At 52.3% G+C, this 19,958-nt stretch overlaps 1 protein-coding gene across 8 annotated transcripts in view; it reads left to right on the top strand.

The window, feature by feature from the left end:
- SCUBE3 (signal peptide, CUB domain and EGF like domain containing 3) overlaps positions 1 to 19,958 on the top strand; it is a 37,245-nt gene that overhangs the window by 9,365 nt on the left and 7,922 nt on the right. For 4 of the 8 annotated variants that reach the window (XM_059938866.1, XM_059938862.1, XM_059938860.1 and 1 more), the window contains exons 2-18: positions 4,569 to 4,691; positions 5,691 to 5,816; positions 7,580 to 7,714; positions 8,693 to 8,818; positions 9,011 to 9,127; positions 11,310 to 11,357; positions 13,708 to 13,824; positions 15,548 to 15,670; positions 16,183 to 16,299; positions 16,813 to 16,938; positions 17,234 to 17,350; positions 17,487 to 17,591; positions 17,881 to 17,997; positions 18,336 to 18,494; positions 18,732 to 18,947; positions 19,303 to 19,464; positions 19,671 to 19,838. In XM_059938866.1, coding sequence (XP_059794849.1) covers positions 4,569 to 4,691; positions 5,691 to 5,816; positions 7,580 to 7,714; positions 8,693 to 8,818; positions 9,011 to 9,127; positions 11,310 to 11,357; positions 13,708 to 13,824; positions 15,548 to 15,670; positions 16,183 to 16,299; positions 16,813 to 16,938; positions 17,234 to 17,350; positions 17,487 to 17,591; positions 17,881 to 17,997; positions 18,336 to 18,494; positions 18,732 to 18,947; positions 19,303 to 19,464; positions 19,671 to 19,838 — 2,202 coding nt within the window. The remainder of the gene's footprint in view (positions 1 to 4,568; positions 4,692 to 5,690; positions 5,817 to 7,579; positions 7,715 to 8,692; positions 8,819 to 9,010; positions 9,128 to 11,309; positions 11,358 to 13,707; positions 13,825 to 15,547; positions 15,671 to 16,182; positions 16,300 to 16,812; positions 16,939 to 17,233; positions 17,351 to 17,486; positions 17,592 to 17,880; positions 17,998 to 18,335; positions 18,495 to 18,731; positions 18,948 to 19,302; positions 19,465 to 19,670; positions 19,839 to 19,958) is intronic. The other 4 variants (XM_059938863.1, XM_059938865.1, XM_059938868.1 and 1 more) reach the window with 4 other exon arrangements.

Here is a 19,958-nt window from a genome sequence, read left to right as displayed (position 1 = left end):
ACACCAGGCCTCAAATGGGGCTTTGGGAAGGGGAAGGGGGAAGGAGAGAGGGGTTCAGAAAGGGGAGAAGGTTGGAGAGAAGGAATAAAATAACGAACCTTTATTGAGCATTTACTGTATGCCTGTACTGCAGTGCTAAGTACTTGATAAGTATTAACTCATTTGATACTCATGGTGGCCCCATGAGGAGGTGCTGTGATCATTATTCCCATCTACAGAGGAAGGAGCCGGCAAGTTCAGAGGCTGGCCCAGGACCACAAGGACATGCGTGCAGCTGGCATTTGAACAGACACAGTATCACTCCAGAACCCCTTTTCTCAAACATTCTGTCATGTTGTTGCCCCTCGTCTCTTCCCAGCTTGGGCAAATAGTCTGTCACATTATCTGAGTTGGGAAAGGAAGACAGAGAGCGGTCCAGACTCACCCTGGAGATCCTGATGCAGCTGGTCTAAGAGAGTGCTCAGACAGTCCATTTTATTTATTTATTTATTTATTTATTTATTTATTTATTTATGGCTGTGTTGGGTCTGTGCGCGGGCTTTCTCTAGTTGTGGTGAGTGGGGGCTACTCTTCGTTGCGGTGCGCGGGCTTCTCATTGTGGTGGCTTCTCTTGTCGCGGAGCACGGGCTCTAGGCACGCGGGCTTCAGTAGTTGTGTCTCGCGGGCTCTAGAGCACAGGCTCAGTAGTTGTGGCTCATGGGCTTAGTTGCTCCAAGGCATGTGGGATCTTCCTGGACCAGGACTCGAACCCGTGTCCCCTGCATTGGCAGGCGGATTCTTAACCACTGTGCCACCAGGGAAGTCCCCAGACAGTCGCATATTGTAAAAGGTCCCCTGGGAATCCCAGGGTGCAGCCACTGGTCTAAACCAATCCCTGCCCAACAGTATCACCTGGTTTGTCAGGCCAGCTAGTAAACACCTGCACCCTGAGAGAATGAACTAAGATGAGACTGTGCCCGTGGGTGTTGAAGGGATCCCTGCATGGACAAATTGGGGGTAGGCATATGTGGGGGGAGCTCTGAAAGAACGAACTGGCAAAAGGAGACACTGGATATAATTTGGGGCCCTACTTCAGAGCTCTGTTTTAGGCTTGTTCTGCTTCAAAAGATTCCATCCAAGTAATAATTCCATCCTCAGTGAGTGACCAGCCAAGTGAGGAAAGCTGAACATGCCACACAAGATGGCTTTAAAGCATTAGCAGAGCAACTCAGTAATAGCTGCAAGTGAGCTGAGGCAACCTGAGTCCCCTAGGACCTGGAACTTACCAGGAATAGGGCTTACCAGGAAGAGGTTTTGGGAAGACAATTTTTGAGCCAGGTTTGGGAAGCTGGGAACAGTGTGGCTACAAGAAAAAAGAAAGGACTGCATTTCAAATGTGAAGAATGAGATGTGTGAATGCGTGAAAAGGGGTAGAATGGTTTAGGTGGTGGAGAGGGATAAGCATTATGAGTAGGGGATGAGGGGGAGGGGTAAGATGGCAGGAAAAGCCCAACTGCCTGAAGGGTCTAAAGGTTCTGCCAGGAAGCCTGGGTTTGCTGCAGTCAGCATCAGGATCCTCTCTAGTACCGGTGAGCATTGAATCGGAGGCAAACGGAAGAACTGGGAGCCCAGACAGCCTGATGTAGACTGTTGTAAAGCCCCAGCTGATTCAGAGACAAGCATGTACCTCTGAGATGGCCCTAGAGGAGGAGCTTCCAGATGAGTTTCCAAGTTGTCCTTCTGGCCGCTGGGGAAGGGATGGAGAGACACAGAAGGGGAAGAGGGCTCAAAGCAGGATGAACAGGATGATTATTAGTCACTGGCATTGCCCAGTGCTCTGTACCTGCCTCTAAGACTCACAAGGGTTACCACAGGGAAGGGGGTGATCATCCAGTCCCCTTTCTTCCGGGGGACCCAATAAGAACATCTAAAACTTTGGATTCCATTCAAAGATTAGGATTAGTTGTTAAAAGATATTTTCCCCAACATGGGGGGCATGTGCAAATGTGGGGACAGAGAATAAGGACTTGGACCTCAGAGTGCCTAGTCTTTCTTCATGCATTTAACCACAGTTGAAATGTCCTTTCCCCTTCTAACTGTCTAATGGTTACCCAACTTCCAAAACTCAAACTTGAGTACCACTCCTCAGGGAGCTTTTTTGGTCCACTCAGGCCCAGGGTATCCCTTATTCAGAACTCCTAGAGCAATGCTGTCCAATAGAACCTCCCGTGATGTTGGAAATGTTCCACGCCTGCGCTGTGCACTGTGGTAGCCATTAGCCACATATGGCTATTGAGCACTTGGCCTGTGGCCAGGACAACTAAAGAACTGAACTTTAAAGTAATTTAAATTTAAATAGCCACATGTGCCTAGTGGCTACCATCTTAGCACAGTCATAGAGCACCTGTTATCTGAATCAGTGATTTAATCATTATCATCTCAAGCTTCCGATACTTTATTAGGTACTTTACACAAATTATCTCATCAGCTGTTCACAGCCTCTCATGAGAAGGTATTATCATCCCCATTTTAAAGAGGAACAAATAAGAGAATCAGAAAACACGCCCTAGAGAGTGGTAGGGCTGGATTTGAACCTGGGACTGGCTGATTATCGTCTTTCTACAATAGGACGTTTCTTAGTACCATTTTCTCTTCATCAGTTGGACAAACTGATTCTCCATGCAGCCTCTTACTATCTACACAGGTCCCTCTTGCCCTGTCTCATGAACTAGAATTCTATGCCCCCTCTTCTCCATCCATTCACTTTGGGATGACTTCCTAGGGTGAGCTAGCAGGCAGATGCCATGACTGCAGAGCCTGAGGGAGGGGGAGAATAAGTGTGAATTACAGCAATTAGATCACTGGGCGTGGTGGACTGCTGCAGAGGGGTCAGAGAGTTGGAGGGTAGAGTGCAGAGCCGAATAGAAGCCCAGAAGATTTGAGGCAGGTGTTTGGGGGCACTCTTCCAAATTTCAGTTCCCTTCTTAGCCCCAGGAAGCCTCAGTCCTACCCTGGAAGTTCTTGACATCAAAAAGAAAAGAACAGTTAACTGTTTCAAGCTAGGACTCATGGGTGTCTATAAATTGGAGCAATTACTGATCCATTCATTCATTCATTCAATAAAAAATATATCAAGCACCTTAAGGATTTGGATTCAATAGGTCAGCAATCAGGCCTAAGAATCTGCATTTTAACAAAAGCCAAGCAATTCTATGACCCACAGATCACACTTGGAAGTTATGATCTTGATTTCAAATCCCATTTCTTTACTTGCAGATTGCTACACTACCCTGGGTTTCCTAGTTCACAGCTAGAAGTTGTCTCTTCCTCCTCTGATCTTCCCTTTAATGGAGATTCTCAAGACTGGCTGCATATTAGACTCACCTGGGTAACTTTCGAAAAATACTGATGACCAGATCTCAGCCCAGACCAGTTGACCAGAATTTCTGGAGGTAGCACTTGGGCATCTCCTAGGGGAGTTGGCTCTGATGTGCAGCCAAGGTTGAGGACCCTCTTTCCTTATCTCTAATGCCCTCGTGGCACTCGACACATCCTGCTTCGTGTTACTTTTTTGTCTCTCCTTTTGGCTGGTCAGAGTCATCTCTGAACCTCCACAGCCTTAAATTATAAAGCATTTTTGACTGAAACATTTTCGCCTACTTCAGTTCAGCTTTATGGGCACCATAACATTGCCCCAGAAGTTGGAGTCTTTTGCCCAAAGATGATAAATTATTCTCTTTCCTATGTCCTTTCTGAACATTGTCTTTTCTGCTAGATCTTGGGTGGCCTCTTCTTCAGCAGAGCTCTGTGAGTAGCACCTTGTGTCAGAGCGAGGTACACCTGGGGTTAGATGAAAGAGCTCAGGGTGGTGGGATGGATGGGCCTGGATGAGTCAGCTGGAGAGCCACAAGGGCTGCACTTATCAGGCTTCAGGTTGCTGGTGCCAGCCCCTGCCAGCTCCTAGTCCCTCTGCTGTTGAGGGATGGGCCTAGGCAAATCTTCCAGGATGGAACTTCTTTCCTTCAAAGATTCTTGGCGCCATGGTGGGCAAGTGGGAGCAGGCCTGGTCTCAAGCGGAATTGTGAGGCAGATGAAGATTCCACAGATGCCCTGTCTCCCTTTCTTCCTCCTTGAATTACCAATAGTCGCTGGACCCTGCCACTTTCCCAGAGGCCACTGTCCCTGTACCTTTCTCTTCCCTCTCCCTCTAAGTCTGCTCCTAAGAAAGGTAAACTAATTCACCCTAGGTTGAATGTTTCTAATCAAGTGTGCTACCTACCCAGTCCAAAGGTTTTTTGTTTGTTTGTTTTTAAATCAAAGAGGAGTGTTTCAAATGATGGAATTTTAGCTGTCATTGTGGATTAAGTATTTTTGAGGGGAGTGGGTGTTCTTTCTGAATTCCTGAAATTACAGGAATTTCAGGAATTCAGAAAGATTCTGAAATCGGAGGGGTATGGGAGGCCACCTGCTTCTGGAGGGGTTGCTGTCTATTTTAGAGGAGAGGGGATTTTGCCCTGAGGGACCACCTTCAAGACACCCCTTGGGAGGTTCCAAGAGAGGGTCTCATGTGTTCCTTCTGCCCCTGCCAGATGTGGACGAGTGTGTGGAGGGGACTGACAACTGCCACATCGATGCGATCTGCCAGAACACCCCGCGGTCGTACAAGTGCATCTGCAAGTCTGGCTACACAGGGGATGGTAAACACTGCAAAGGTGAGGCTGGGAGGGCACCTGGGGAAGGGGGACCTGCCGGAGAGGGGAGACCCCCACTGAGCTGCTCTCAGTTGGCCACGCTGTACATTACACTAAAGCCTGCAGTCCCTGCTGGCGTGGGGAGAGGGCTGGAGGAAAGCTGTTTCTTCCCAGAGAGGGTGTCATTTTCTAATTTGCACAAAGGCACCACCATATATGCTGGCTAAGGCCCTGGTGGGAACAGTTCACAGCCATACAGCCTGACTGGGTGGGGGGATCAGAATCATGGGACTAAGGCCTGAGGTTCCCTGACACTGGAACCTCCATCTTTAGACCCTTATGCCATGCCCAAAAAGAATGAGAACAGGCAGTTTACCCTAGGGGAAATTCATACTATAAACAAACACATCTCCTCATAATTAAAGCAATACAAATTAAAGCAGTCTTGAGATGTTACTTTAAATTTATGACCTTCGGTGCTGGTTAAGACTTCAATGCACAAGGTACACTCGTTAATTCCTGGTGACATTATGAATTGAAAAGTGATTTTGTCATACCTAGCAGGAATCTTGAAGTTATTTATACTCTTTGACCCAGGAATTTCATGTTTAGGAACTTGTTCAAAGGAAATTCAAAGAAACAATATATGGGAGAATATGTTTTTTGATGCATCATTTATGATAGAAAAATAAATGGGAGGAAACTAACAATAGAGAAAAGGAATTAATAAGTTATGATGTAGCAACATAATGGAATATTTTGCAGCCATGTACAGTGATAATTGGAAAGACTGGATAGAAATGTAAAAATGTTTATGACTTAAGTTTAGATGAAAATAGCAAAATGCAAAATAGTTTGTAGGCTATGAAAGTAACTATGGGAAACAGAGACACATACACAAGCACACACATACACAGAGGTTATATATTTTTTTAAAAACCACCATAAGGCTGAGCCCAGGGGTGGACAGTCGGGGGCACGCAGTGGGGTCCAGCTGCCTCAACTCCTATTTGCCCACAGATGTGGATGAGTGTGAACGGGAGGATAATGCAGGTTGTGTGCACGATTGTGTCAACATCCCTGGCAATTACCGATGCACCTGCTATGATGGATTCCACCTGGCACATGACGGACACAACTGTCTGGGTGAGCGAGGGTGGGGCAGGGCATGTCTTGTGGAGGAGGAGGTGTCTTTAGCCTTTTCTATTCCCAGGCAAGAAGAGGAAAGTGAACAAAAAGCTGCATTCCCACAAAATAGAAAACAAAGTCAGCCTCCCCCTGGAAACTAGATGCTGAGGATGAAATAATCCTTCTGCTGGATGAAAAACACGAAGGAGATGCTGCTAGAAAGTGTTCTCAGGGGAAGGGCCAGGATATGACAGTAGTGGGCTTAGTCACGGGGGGTGGAGCATGATAGGAAGATGATTTGGCTCCAGGCAGATCCTGGCTCTGCTGCTTACTAGCTATGGAGCCTTGGGCAATAGGAATGGTGGTATCCCACTCAAAGGGCTGCTGTGTGATTCACCATGAGAGAACATGTGTAAAGAGCCCCGTACAATCCTCAGTACATGGTAAGTGCTCGATAAACAGGAGGAATGTCGATGATGATGATGAGGAGGAGGAGGAGGAGGAGGAGGATGCTTCCCTAACCTCAGGGTTAGGGTTCAAACTCTCAACATTTGGCTTTTAGGGGAACCCTAAGTCATCCATGCCCTTGGCTTCAGTTTCCCCACTGAGAACTAGAGGAAAGAACTTGGCTAGAGTAGCAAAATCACAAGGCTGGAATAGAAGGGAGCAAATAGAAGGATGGAATGTAGGACGGGGTAAGAGCAGGAAGACAGGGATAGGGAGAAGTCAGGGGTGTAGGAGATGGGACAGGAACAAGGCAAAAAAAAGTATACCTCCTTGGCTTTCCCTACAGATGCATGTCTCAGGCAGGAGCCTGCTGGATCTGGGCCTCTCTGCCCTTGGCCAGAAGGGTGAAGGACAGGGTTTCAGGGCTCAGCAGAGACGATGGGAAGAGAAGGACAGATGAGGCCCTTAGGAGTCAGGTCCCTTAGGAGCTAGATGGTCCATTTGGGTCCATCTCCCTGATGCCTCCCTGTGCCAAGGAAAACTGAGAAGGACTGTGAACTTGGGAGGGTAGTAAGTAGCATAGAGATGGAGTCAAGGCATTGAAGTGGGAGCCCCGGAATGAGCTTGGCTTTGGGACCTGGGGGTGGTGATTTGGGGTTGGTAATTAGGGTGTGGCCTGGCAGCCCTTCCCCCATCCCTCCCTGCCAAGCTATCAGACTTTGTTTTGTTAAACCAAAATAGGAGAAAGGCTAGGGAATGTGGCAGCAAGCCCAGGCATGGGGGAAGGGGAGGAAGGACGGGGTCATGGCCTGTCCACAGAAATGGTCCCTGCCCCACAATGAGTTGAAGTTCACTACCTTTCCCCACCCTGCCCCTCCAACCTCAGCACCGTGGCCAAAGCTCTCCCTGCACATGGAGCCCTGATTCCCTGGCTGCTCATCACAACCAGCTGCCCACAGTTCCTCCCCATCGTCAATCTCCATCCTTATCTTCATCCCTGTTTCTCTTGCTCTGACTCCTTTCCTAATGTCCTCTACCTTCAGACCCAATTTCAACAGGTGAAGGAAAGGGAGGCCATGTTGGAATGTCCCCTCCCCACCTGCGTAACTCCCCAGCTCTGCCCTCTTAGGGTGGCCTCTTCACAAGCACTGGAACATTAGCTGATGAGTGGGTGAGAATTGCCTAGCGTAAGGCTGGGAGTTGGATTTCAGTGGAGGGGATGTGCATGTGTGCTGGATTCTTAAGACTGCTTTCAGCCCTGGGTGCTGAAGTCCCAGTGCATAACCAGACCCTGGCCCGCACCCATGGCCTCACCAACCACCTATCCTGCACAGATGTGGACGAGTGTGCTGAGGGCAACGGTGGCTGTCAGCAGAGCTGTGTCAACATGATGGGCAGTTATGAGTGCCACTGCCGGGAGGGCTTCTTCCTCAGCGACAACCAGCACACCTGCATCCAGCGGCCGGAAGGTCAGCCTATGACCTGGGAGGGCCCAGCCCTGTACTCCCAGCCTTCTCTCTCCACCTGCTCTGGAGCTTCCCCTCAGTGCCCCCCAGGTCCCACCCTCTGCTACTCTTTCTTCTCTTGTCCCTCAACCCAATTACATCCTAAGGGTTCCATGGACAGATACTCGGGGTTACAGCAAAATCTGGGAGAATTCATTTGGGGCTGGGGGTCAGTATGGGATTGAGGCTACCATGGGACATCCTCTGTGTCCAGACCCAAGATGGGTGTCGCTCCTAATTGTAGATGGCTGAGCCCTAAGCCGATGCTATCTGAGAGGACCTCACCCATGCCTTATTCCTTGGATTGGCTTGGGAGGGCCAGGCAGGAGCAGTGGGGTATGTGTTGTCTGTTTCTGTGACTCCGCCATTACCCTCCCACCCCCGCCGACTGTGACATCCCTGAGGGCAGAGACTATGCCTAATTCATCTTCGTATCCCCAGAACCTAACATACTGCCCTGCTTGTAGTAGGAGCTTAATAAATACTTGTTGAACAAGACGTATAGTAATTATCTGTACTAATTACTCCTCACTCACAGGATCAATGTTACTTATCTTCTTCCCAGTTTGACTGTAAGCTCTTTGAGGAAAGAGATCATGTCTTATATTTTTCTGGATCCTTCCTAGATCCACCCAGTACCAGCACAGTGCTGGGCAACTATTAGACACTAGTTTTTGGTTGTGTGAAGGAGAGAGTGATCATGCAGGGCTGAGGGGCTGGCTGTCAATACTCATATATCATTCAGAATAGTTCTGAGCTCTGCTCACTAGCACCCAGCTCTATGGGCAGGACAGGGGGCCTGTGAGGGGGAGCCAGTCTCCTCTGTGTTGTAGCCTCAGTGAAATCCTCCCACTTCCCTAGGCCCCAGCTATCCCTTCTAGTTTCTCTTCCTCTAGGCGTCCAGGAGTACAGAACATTCACCGCCCTCCTCTTCCCTTTTAGAAGGAATGAATTGCATGAACAAGAACCATGGCTGTGCTCACATTTGCCGGGAGACACCCAAAGGGGGTATTGCCTGCGAATGCCGCCCTGGCTTCGAGCTCACCAAGAACCAACGGGACTGTAAATGTGAGATAACTGGGCTGGCAGTGGGGGAGAAGGGGAGACAAAGAGGAAGGGCGTGGGGCCTTGGCAGCAAGAGGTGGGAAGAAAAGAGAGCGTGGGAGAGGCAGCTAGATTAGAGGACCAGTCTCCGTGTTATGGAGAACTGGGGTCCCCAGGGAGAAGCAAGCTGACAGGCCTCCCGCCCTCTCTGCACAGTGACGTGCAACTATGGTAATGGTGGCTGCCAGCACACGTGCGATGACACAGAGCAGGGTCCCCGGTGCGGCTGCCATGTCAAGTTTGTGCTCCATACCGACGGGAAGACGTGCATCGGTGGGTGAGGCCAGTGGAGAACTCAGTCCACCTGTGATGGGGGTGGGGGTAGGGGCCCTTGGGAACCAGGGGAGGGGGGAGCACATGGGGCCCGGGTGCTGAGAGCAGAATGACTGGTGAGTGGGTTGAGGACCCAGACAATGCCAGGTCTAGTGAGAGACAACTCTGAGAGACTGAAGGGCTCACCTGACCCTCCTCCCCTCCCCCACCCAGTGGTTCTGCTGCCCCACCCCTGGGAGCCTCACCATCCTCTTCATCCAGGATAAAGTGTTGCCAGGTTGGGAATAATTAGCAGAGGTGCTTGTTGACCCAGGCCATGGTTGAGAAGGGGGAGGAAAGCTGGGGCAATGCAATGGATTAAGCCTGAGCAGAGGCCCTGGTTGACAAGTATGGTAAGATGGGAGCTGTCACAACCCAGTGTCCCCACTCTGGAACTGAGGGTGGGACACAGTGCTCTTTCCTGGAACAACCAGCCTTGAACTGACAAATGGGGCTTCCTGGCTCCAGGTATCTTTTCCTCTCTCTCCTTGCTCTCCTCCTGTAAATCTCCTTTCCAGTCCTCTTACCCTAGGCCCCCATGTCCTCCTCTCTCCTCCACATTCCAGTGGAGCTCTGCCTGTAGCCTTCCCACTTCCTCGCCAATTCCAGCATCCCATCCCTCTCACCCTGGTTTGGGGCCTTCTTAACCCCTGGACCCCTTGTCCTGAAGTCCTAGGCCTTACCTCACATATCTTTAGGTCCCATAGATGAATGAGTTCAATTCCTTAATTCCTAATTCTCTAAAAGTCTTTAGTTTTTATTGTTGTTGTTGTTGTTTGTGAAGGCCAATTACTATGTGCTCACAGAGTGCTGAGAAAGACATTGGGACAAGGTGTCCCCTTGGAAAAGTGGGAAATGAACGCGGAGAGTTTGGGCAGGGGGAAAGGCTGTGTTGAGCCAGGCAGGGGCAAGCTTGTCCTGTGGGCACGGATATTTATGAATGGACGTTCATCTCATGGGATACAACATGCTGGGGATGGGAAGGTGTGAACACAGTCACTGGGTGTGTTTATGAGACAAGGTATTCCGGTTCAGAACCAGACTCTCTCCCATCTCACTCCAGAGACCCACCCCGTCTCTGGAGAGAGCACTGCCTTTCCCCCAGACACAGGAACTGGGGAGCAGACGGTGCTCTTAAAGGTCTCCTTCAGGTACCTACCTGCTCCAGAGACTTGCACACACAGTTTTAAAGCTCCTTAATTAAAATCTCTCTTGCTACGTGTTTCCCCTCTGAACTAACTCGCCAAAATCTTGGAACATTTTCAGGTCTTCGTGTTGCCTTCTCCAGGCTGGTTTGTTCCAGCTCCTTTCATTTTTTCCCTCATAAGTCTAATTCTTCTGCTTTCCAAACCTCCTACGATGCCCTGGACCACTCACACATCCTAGAGACTCCCAGAAGAAATTGCATGCAGTCCCCAAAGAAAAGCTGCATGTATTAGGACAGAGCTTGGGGCCCATGGGTGTGAGGCCGGGTCCCTCTCTGATGTCTTTCTGTTTAGATAGTCCTGGGCATGGCTGCTTTTGAAAATACTCCTATTAAGCTTGAGCTCTTCTCTAATCAAGACCCATTCCACCCTCTGGGCCATGGCCAAGTGAGGCAGAAGAGAGCAAATGAGGCTGTTCTAAGGTTCATAGCTATGTCCTTTCCAAGTTCCTCTCCCTCTTCTCCAGTAGAACTTATTTTTACCTTGACCTGTATCTCATTTTTCTCCCCAGCCCTGGTAGAAGGAAACTTCGTTGTTCGGGGCCATCAGGACATTCAGATTTAGTGGGGAGACTGAGAGGGCGGTACAGGTTAGCAGAAAGGGTGGGCACCCTCTGGGATTTGGGATTTGGCAGCTTGTAAGACTTGAGGTTGCATCCCAGCTCTGCTGTTGGCATGCTGTGTGGTACCGGGCCGATGACTGCCCCTCTCTGAGACTCAGCTTCCCATCGGTCACTTGGTGGGAGCCTGGCTTCTTGGAGAATACCAGGCAGGACAACCCTGGGGAATGAAGTGTGGGAGCCTCAGAGCTTATTATCATTTAGGGCCAGTGGTTTGGGCCTGCAGGGAGAAGGAGGAGGGTGGGGAGGGGTTGGGGCACAGAGGGCCACAGTAGCTCCCTGCGCAGCATCTAAACAGCTTTTTTACAATGTCAAACAGGGGAAAGGCGGCTAGAGCAGCACATCCCCCCTCAGGCCGTTTCTAATGGTAAATATGTCTGCTCTCTCCGCTTGCTCTCGCTGGCTTGCTAGGGGAAGGGCTAACCCGCTGGGGCTCCCACTAACCGCATGCCCACGGGCTCCCCTGGCAGCCTGGGTACCGGGCCCATTGAGTGACAGGAAACCTGAGTCCCCATGAGCTGGCCTGGGAGCCTTCATGTTGGTTTTCTCTCTATGATCCTGTCACTCTCCTGCCTCTCCTGCTCCTTTGTCCCACCTTCTAACACCTCACCCCTTCCCAGCCATCTGCCCCCTCCCTCTCTCTGCCTTCTACACAGCTAAAGACCCAGCCAGCTGCACTTACCCATCGTGCCCACTGTGCCATCTGAGATCGGGGTGGGATGGGGTTAGATGCCATCCCCTCCTTGGGTATCTTTCTTGGGTTCTTACCCATATTAGCTCACAGTCCCAGCATCACTCCCCATTCTCTCCCACCATAACGGTTAAGTGCACGACATTTGAGTTCAGAGAGACCCGAGTTTGAATCCTGGCTCTGCCATCTTCTAAGTGTGCCACCTTAAGTAAGCTACTGTCCTCTCTGATCCTCAGTTTACTCTTCTGTAAAAGAGGGAGAATAAGAGTCCTCTCTTAGTATTGCTATGATGATGGAGATAGTGCATTATAGCGTCTACTAAGTGCCTGACACAGAATAAGCACAGATTAAACTGTGATGTAAATACACAGCCTGAAGAGCAGAGGTTTGAGGCAGCCATGGAGGCCCCTCTGGAGAGCTCTGCCCTGCAGGGGCAGGCAGCTATGCCCAGCTTCCTGGTCCAGCCTGGAATGGTCAGTGTGCCAGCTCTACTGCTCTCCATCCTGGATCCCTCAGAATTGACTAGACTTGGTGCAGGATCTCTGTTCCCCTCTCCCTGCTCCAGGGCTTAGAGGGCTTCTTCTTATGCTAAGAGCACTCTTGTGGGGGATGGCTGGGCTTGGAGCCTGAAGTCAAGGTTCCCTCCTAGGTTCTTCCCATGGTCTCGGGGAACCTCAGGAGAGACTAAGGTGAGAGTGGCACATAGGAGATACCACTGTGGCTGCTCCCAGACCTGGGCATTTGAGGGTCCAGGGCATGACCAGGGACCCACAGGCAGAGTTGGGCTTCTTCTGGAGTCTTTGCTTTGCTGGTCTCCTCAGTGACAAGGGTTGGGCCTGAGTTTTAGGAGTCAGAGACTCAAGAAGATGATAGTACTCTCCAGCGCTTTTCTCATTCAGCTCCCCTGATTCTGAGACCCTCTCTCCTGTCTTCCCTAGTGGAGGCCTCAGGATTCTGTCTCTCTAATGGGAGAATTCTAGGCCCCCCAGAGGATGGACCACACCTCCCTCACAGTCCCTGCGTCAGGGCCTTGCACTGTTTGAGCTGATGTTTTTTCTCCTGGGCTCATCTGACTCTCCTGAGCTGCAGTTTAAACCTCTATTTTTCTCCTGCTCTGAATTCAGAAAATAGGGAGAGTGGCCCATCCATACTCCCCCAACTCCGACCTCTCAGCAAAGGGAAAGCTTACCAGTCAGGAGAGGTCAACAGAAGAGACTTAGCTCTGAGGTTCTCTAACTCTCTCACCTATCTTCTTACGCCCTTCCTTCTCCTCTGGATTCTTCTCCTTTTGCCCCCTCCCCTAGCCTAGACAGTATCTCCCCATTAGGAAAGTAAAACAACAACAGAACAGCCAGCTTATCTCCATTTGGAACTAAGAGGAGGGCCCGGGAGGAGTTGGAGGTAGCCGGGAAGGGGCTGGGAAATGATGGAGTACTAGCTGTCTCCTCTGAGGATGAGCAGTCAGTCCTGGAACTGGGATCTTTCTTAAGACAGCTGAGCAGGGAGGAAGGGGAAGTGGATTGATGGCCATCTCTCAGCTGTCTTAGGAATCACCAGGCTCACTCTTCCCAGGATTGTCCCACCATGACCCCCCACCCGCCAACGAGATAGTCTTGAGATAGTCGGTGGAAAGAGGAGGAAACTCCTATTGTCCCTTCTTGTTCCCTGGCAGCGAGAACCACCCTTACTTAGCTTCCATCCCTCCCTGCGCCCTCCCCTCTCCACCTCCTCCACCCCCTCAGCACATTCCTGCCTGACAGCTCTGGCTTGTACCTGCCTCACTGCTGTCCACCTTGTTTCAATCAAGTAGGGGGCAGGGAAGTGGACTGCTTGGCTGTACTTGTGAGGGGATGGGGGTGGGAGTGATGGGAGGAAGGGGGCTGGGAGCCTCCGCTTAATGCTCCTTCTAAAGCACAGGGAGGCTAAGGCCTTCCCTTGGGCCTCTGTGCTCCCTCCTATACCCTCACGTTTGGGACTCCTCCGAGCTGATAACCAGGTTACCATCTCCCACCTCCCTCCTAAACAGAGACCTGTGCTGTCAACAACGGGGGCTGCGACAGTAAGTGCCACGATGCAGCGACGGGCGTCCACTGCAGCTGCCCTGTGGGCTTCATGCTGCAGCCGGACAGGAAGACCTGCAAAGGTAAGGGTTTTCAGAGGACAGGAGCGTAAGGGTAAGGGGCTGAGGTTGGGACCAGAGATACAGTACCTATTGTGGGACCTCCTCAACCCCCTGGAAACGATCCTGATTGTAAATAACTGAGGCTGTGACTAAGGCTTGTCTCCTGCCCACCTTTCCCCATCTCAGTTCAAGGGGCACAAAAAAAGTCCAGCCAGTTCCTTAGTGCCCCTGCCCCTGCCCCACTTTGTTTTCCTTACTCTTATTCCCATTTCCCCTATGGGTCCCTAACCCTCTTGGTTAATGAACATGCCATTCACGTTTGTTCCTGGGTCTAGAAGGATATTTGAGCCCTATGTGTGCACAAGGTCACAGGTGTGTTCCATAACCTTCTTAACTCACATTCCCCAGACCTTCCCCATGGAAAGGCTCTCCTGGTCAGAGGGAGATTAGGGTAGCAGTTGGGAGCACTGATGCTGGAGCTTGGCTGCCTGGGTTCAGATTCCAGCTCTGCCTCTTATTAACTCTGCAATCCTGGGCTAGTTACTTAGTGTCTCTGTGCCTAAGTTTCACCAAGTAAAGTGCTTGCCTCATAGGAATGTTGTAAGGATTAAATGAGTTACATATAAACTATATGTAAAGTCTTAGAACAGTGCCTGGCAAATGGTGAACACTCTGTGTTAGCTATTATCATGGTATAATCTCCCACACTGTCCATTCTATTTTCCCCCCTTTTAATTAGCCAGGTTTAGGGGAAAGGTGGAGCGGGGGAGGAAAAAGGGAGGGTAGCCATACTGAAAATTGTGATTCATCAGGTCTGTGTCCCTTGGTCACAAGGAGTGGGGACTGGAGGAAGGCCTGGGCTTGCTCTTTGTGTCTTTTGGCCCAACAGCTGGTAGAGAGGCCGTGGAGGAGGTTGGGGTTGGGGGGAGGGCTGGGGCCACAGGTCAGACAGCCAGAGCTGAGAGGTTTGCTGCTAGGAAGGACTGTTGACAGGTATGCTAAGAGTGAAGTGGAAGACTGCCCCCTGTGCCCCCTCCCCCAAGTAGGGGTGAGTAGCCTGGGTCCTGTCTGCCACCCGCTTGGGGAACTTGACCTCAGGAAGGAAGCCGCTCACGTGCCCCCTCCTTCCCTTCCCTTCCTAGTGCTGAAAGCTGCCTCAGGCCTGAGTCTCTCCAGACCTCTCACAGCCCAGCCCCCTGCCTGGCCCCCACCCCTCCCCCCATCAGCTCCCCAGCCTCACTGGCTCCCCTGGAGGTCCTCCCTGCCTGGCCTCTCTTCTAGCTCCTCCTCTCTGAAGCGCTGCCCCTTTGAATCTCCACCTCTCTGCCCCCCCCCACCCCCGCTCTTATGGCAGGCAGGGGTGGGGGACAGTAAGGGGATAAAACCTGTCCACCAGCTTTCTTGGGAGGGGCTGTCAGTGGCAGAGTGAGGGGCATGGACTAGCCCCCTGTAGGTCAGGTGCCCACCTACTTCTAGGCAATTACCTGAGGGCCTGACACAGGTTCTCATCTTTCCCCTTCTAAGAAGACTCAGCCTCAGGAAACAAGGTTGTTACTAATGGCCACAGATACCCTGAACGGGGGAGAAACAGAGATGGGAGAGAGAAAGAGGAGTCGGAAGAGGCAGGCCCAGGGCTCTCCTTGATTTTCCCTGTCTCTGTGAGGGAGGGAGGGTTCTTGTCTCCCTGTTTGTCCCCAGCCTTCAGTACTACTCTGATTCTCTCTCCTTTGCCCTGCCTCCCCAGACATAGATGAGTGCCGCTTGAACAATGGGGGCTGTGACCACATTTGCCGCAACACAGTGGGCAGCTTCGAATGCAGCTGCAAGAAGGGCTATAAGCTTCTCATCAATGAGAGGAACTGCCAGGGTGAGCAGACTTGGGCCAAGGGCAAAGCCTTTGGAGAGTTTCTTGGGGTAGGAGAGCTTCAAAGAGGCCAGAGGGCCAGAGCCTGAGAAGCTCAAAGGACACTGTGGAGAGTCTCCATAGGCAGTGTTGTGCTGTGAATTAGTAAATGTGCTCCTTCCTCTGGGCAAACCAGCTCTACGCTGGGGCACATGGCTTGGCAAGAAGTGAGGGATGGATTTCACCCCAGTTCATATCCTTGGCAGGATCTGACCAGCCTAACTACACATGGTGGCCCTGATCCATAGGCACCGGACCTCAAGAGTTCCTGACTCCAAAGACTCCAAATGGAGCGGGCTTAGGGGGTGGGTAGGCATGGCTGAATTGCTGATCTTAGGGCTGGGCCAGAGGTAGGAACTCTTTTCAGTTTAAGGGAGAGAGCCAAGGCCCCTCCCTGGGGCCCTTCACCTGAGCAGGGAGTCACAGGGTCATGTGCCCCAAGACAGATTCAGCGGCTTGAAACCTTGCTCTTCCAGATATAGACGAGTGTTCCTTTGATCGAACCTGTGACCACATATGTGTCAACACGCCGGGGAGCTTCCAGTGCCTCTGCCATCACGGCTACCTGCTGTATGGTGTCACCCACTGTGGGGGTAAGTCAGCAAATCTGGACCCTCAGCCACCCAGCCCCTCTCACCTCCTCACCCTTCAACTGAACGAGTCCCTGAGTTGGCTGGTGGCTGTGGGCAATCCCCAGGTGCATGTGCCATGTCTGCATTCATCATGATGAAGTGGGAGAGAGTAAGACAATTGAGAGATTAGAGTATCAGGGAACAGCATCCTGTTTACGAAACTTCTGTCTCCCATCCCCATCACTGCCTCTTGACTCCCATCCTTAGCTTCCAAATTACAGCCCCACTGGTAGGTAGGAGTGGAAGGCTTTAAAAAGCTTGTTAGCTTGGCCCCTTCTCAATCCTTCTTTTGACTGGGAACAGAAATAAGGGAAGGAGGTCCTAGGTTTGAGCTCTTCTCGGGCCAGGAATCATCTTAGAGTGCCTGGAACTCTAACCAAAGGTCCTCACTCACTGCCCACTCTCTGGCTCCTACTCCTCCCAACCCCCCCACCCCCTTATTGTTTTTCTGTGTCTCCCTCCTCCCTCGCCCAGATGTGGATGAGTGCAGTATCAACCGGGGAGGTTGCCGCTCTGGCTGCATCAACACTCCTGGCAGCTACCAGTGTACCTGCCCAGCAGGCCAGGGCCGGCTGCACTGGAACGGGAAGGATTGCACAGGTGGGCAGCGCCCTCTGCTGGCTGAAGCTGGCACTGCAGTTTCAGGGTTGGGGGTAGTTGGAGTCCTGGGAAATGTGGAGTTCCATACTGAGGAAGGTATGAGGTAGTAGGAGATGGAGAATGTAGCCATTTGAGATGTGAAGTTCCTGGTAAATAATCCCTTCATTCATCTCCGTGTACAGTTGCAGTTCTACATGTAGCTAATTCTCTTCCTCCTAATTACTTGACTGATGGACTGACAGAGAGGGTGGGAGAGGAAGACTCTCTCCTCCTCAGGCTTCTCTCCACTTCCTAGAGCCAGTAAAGTGTCATAGTAGTCCTGGTGCCTCGAAAGCCATGATCAGCTGCAGTCGGTCTGGGAAGAAGGACACCTGTGCCCTGACCTGCCCCTCTCGGGCCCGGTTTTTGCCAGGTACAGAGAGGAGGTTCCTGGAGGGCTGGCAGGGAGGAAGTCTGGCTGTTTAGGCAGCTCCTCTCGTCCCCTTGGATTCCTCCAGCCAGTGGGGGTCAGGGGGCAGGTCAGAGCTGTGACAGCCCCCTTCTCTCAGAGTCTGAGAATGGCTTCACCGTGAGCTGTGGCGTCCCCAGCCCCAGGGCTGCTCCAGCCCGAGCTGGCCACACTGGGAACAGCACAAACTCCAACCACTGCCATGGTGAGCACCAGCCCAGAGGCCTTGTTCCATGCTACTCTCTGGCTTATTAACCCCTATTTCTCTTCCTTGTTAATCCTCCTGGCCTTACTTTTTCCTGGATCCCCTTCTTTCCTCTGTAATTCTCCAGCCCTGCTGCCTTGCTCCCTCTACCCTTAACAGCTGATGCCCTTGGCTTTCGTAATCCCTCTCCTCCAGCCAAGCCCCTGGCCCCAGTTTCCCAACATCCTCTATAGCAGCCCCCACCCTCAAGGGACCCCCCAGGCTGTGCTGAGCTCTGCCATCCCTCTAGAGGCTGCAGTGCTGACGGTTAAACAGCGGGCTTCCTTCAAGATCAAAGATGCCAAATGCCGTTTGCACCTGAGAAACAAAGGCAAAACGGAGGAGGCCAGCAGAATCCTGGGGCCAGGTCTGGACTGGGGACCCCACTCCAATGGGCTATCTGGCCACCAAACCCTTCCCACCCCTCAGCTCTTCTGCTTAGTGGGATCTCCGAAAACCCACTGGCACCCTGAATTCTGGACAGAACAGGGGAAGAAGCGGTTGTAGGCACAGAGTCCAAGGAAGTCCTAGGATACCCCCCCCCCACCAACTAATTAGTATCTCAGACTAAAAGAGAATTGAGATCGTTATAGTCAGAGATCTGGTGAGATCTGTCTGAGTTGGGGTGGAAAAGTGAGAGCTGGGAGTAAGAACATTCCCTGTCTCCAGGGGGTGCCGCTGAGGTTGACAAGGCCTCTCCCCCAGGTGGTGCCCCCTGCTCTGACTGCCAGGTCACCTTCATCCACCTCAAGTGTGACTCCTCTCGGAAGGGCAAGGGCCGGCGGGCCCGGACCCCTCCAGGCAAGGAAGTCACTCGGCTCACCCTGGAACTGGAGGCAGAAGTCAGAGCTGAAGAAACCACAGGTGGGACTTGGGACACCGTTGGGAGGAGGGTGGAAAGGGTAGGGCAGAGATGGGCAAACAGCAGCGAAGGAAGGGGCAGAGCCTGTATTAAGGGCAGACACTGCCTAAGGCCAAGCCCAGGAGCCAGTCCCTCTCACCACGACCCTCCTAGCTCCTAGCTTTGCTTCCTTGCCCTCCTGCTCACAGCCACTCTTTCTTTCTCTTCCTTCTCTGACTCATAACACCATCCCCCACCAGCTGGCTGTGGGCTGCCCTGCCTCCGACAGCGGATGGAACGGCGGCTGAAAGGGTCCCTGAAGATGCTTAGAAAGTCCATCAACCAGGACCGCTTCCTACTGCGCCTGGCAGGCCTTGATTATGAGCTGGCCCACAAACCAGGCCCAGTAGCTGGGGAGCGAGCGGAACCAGTGGAGGCCTGTAGGCCCGGGCAGCACCGCTCTGGGGCCAAGTGTGGTAAGGGAGCTTGCTGGGGAACAGGGGAGTGGGGGAGTAGGGAAGGCTCAGCTTGGGTCTGGTTCAGAGCAGGACACTTTAAGGCCTCGGTTGCATCTCTCAAATTGTGAGGCAGCCAAGACCCTCCTGCCCATCATCCCCCACTCCTTGGTCCCAGGCTGAAATCTAGAGGGACGTCATGTGGGGCCACCAACCCTCCTGCACATGGCTTTGGCCCCTGATCCTCCCAAGCAGGATTCTGTTTCCAGACAAAGAGATTCTCCTTGAATCTGGGGAGGAGGGAAGGGCAGTCCCAGACCTGGGTGGTGGGAAATAGGTGGGGGGTGGGTGGCTAGCGCGGCCGACTCTCCCTCAGTCAGCTGCCCGCAGGGAACGTATTACCACGGCCAGACGGAGCAGTGTGTGCCATGCCCGGCGGGCACCTTCCAGGAGAGAGAAGGGCAGCTCTCCTGCGACCTTTGCCCTGGGAGTGATGCCCACGGGCCTCTCGGAGCCACCAACGTCACCACATGTGCAGGTGCCAGGGGAACAAACAACACAGAGTGGGGTAGGGTGGGCACTGGGACGCCCATGGGCATGGGATTTCCCAAGGCAGGCCCAGGCTCCAGGCCACTCTCCTAGTCAACATCCTGTTTGTGTGTGCCTCTGTCCCCTGAGACTGGGTGACCCCGTGGGGATGACCAGAAACATCCCCATCAGAGTTGGGCCCTCGGTTTACTGCAGGTCAGTGCTCACCTGGCCAACACTCTGTAGATGGCTTCAAGCCCTGCCAGCCATGTCCACGTGGCACCTACCAACCTGAAGCGGGACGGACCCTGTGCTTCCCGTGCGGTGGGAGCCTCACCACCAAGCACGAGGGAGCCGCCTCCTTCCAAGACTGTGACACTAAAGGTGAGTGGGCTGCTCCCCCCGGTACAGGACCCCAACCCCAGCTACTTCCAAAAAACTCTCCAAGTCCCCAGAGTAGACCCAGGTATGTTGCCCTACCATTTTCCCCAAACCGGGAAAGGC

The sequence above is a fragment of the Balaenoptera ricei genome, chromosome 11 (assembly GCF_028023285.1).
Source record: "Balaenoptera ricei isolate mBalRic1 chromosome 11, mBalRic1.hap2, whole genome shotgun sequence".
In the NCBI taxonomy this organism is placed as follows: domain Eukaryota; kingdom Metazoa; phylum Chordata; class Mammalia; order Artiodactyla; family Balaenopteridae; genus Balaenoptera; species Balaenoptera ricei.
The sequence above is the reverse complement of the archived record's forward strand: the minus strand, read 5'-3'. Positions and strand labels throughout refer to the sequence as shown.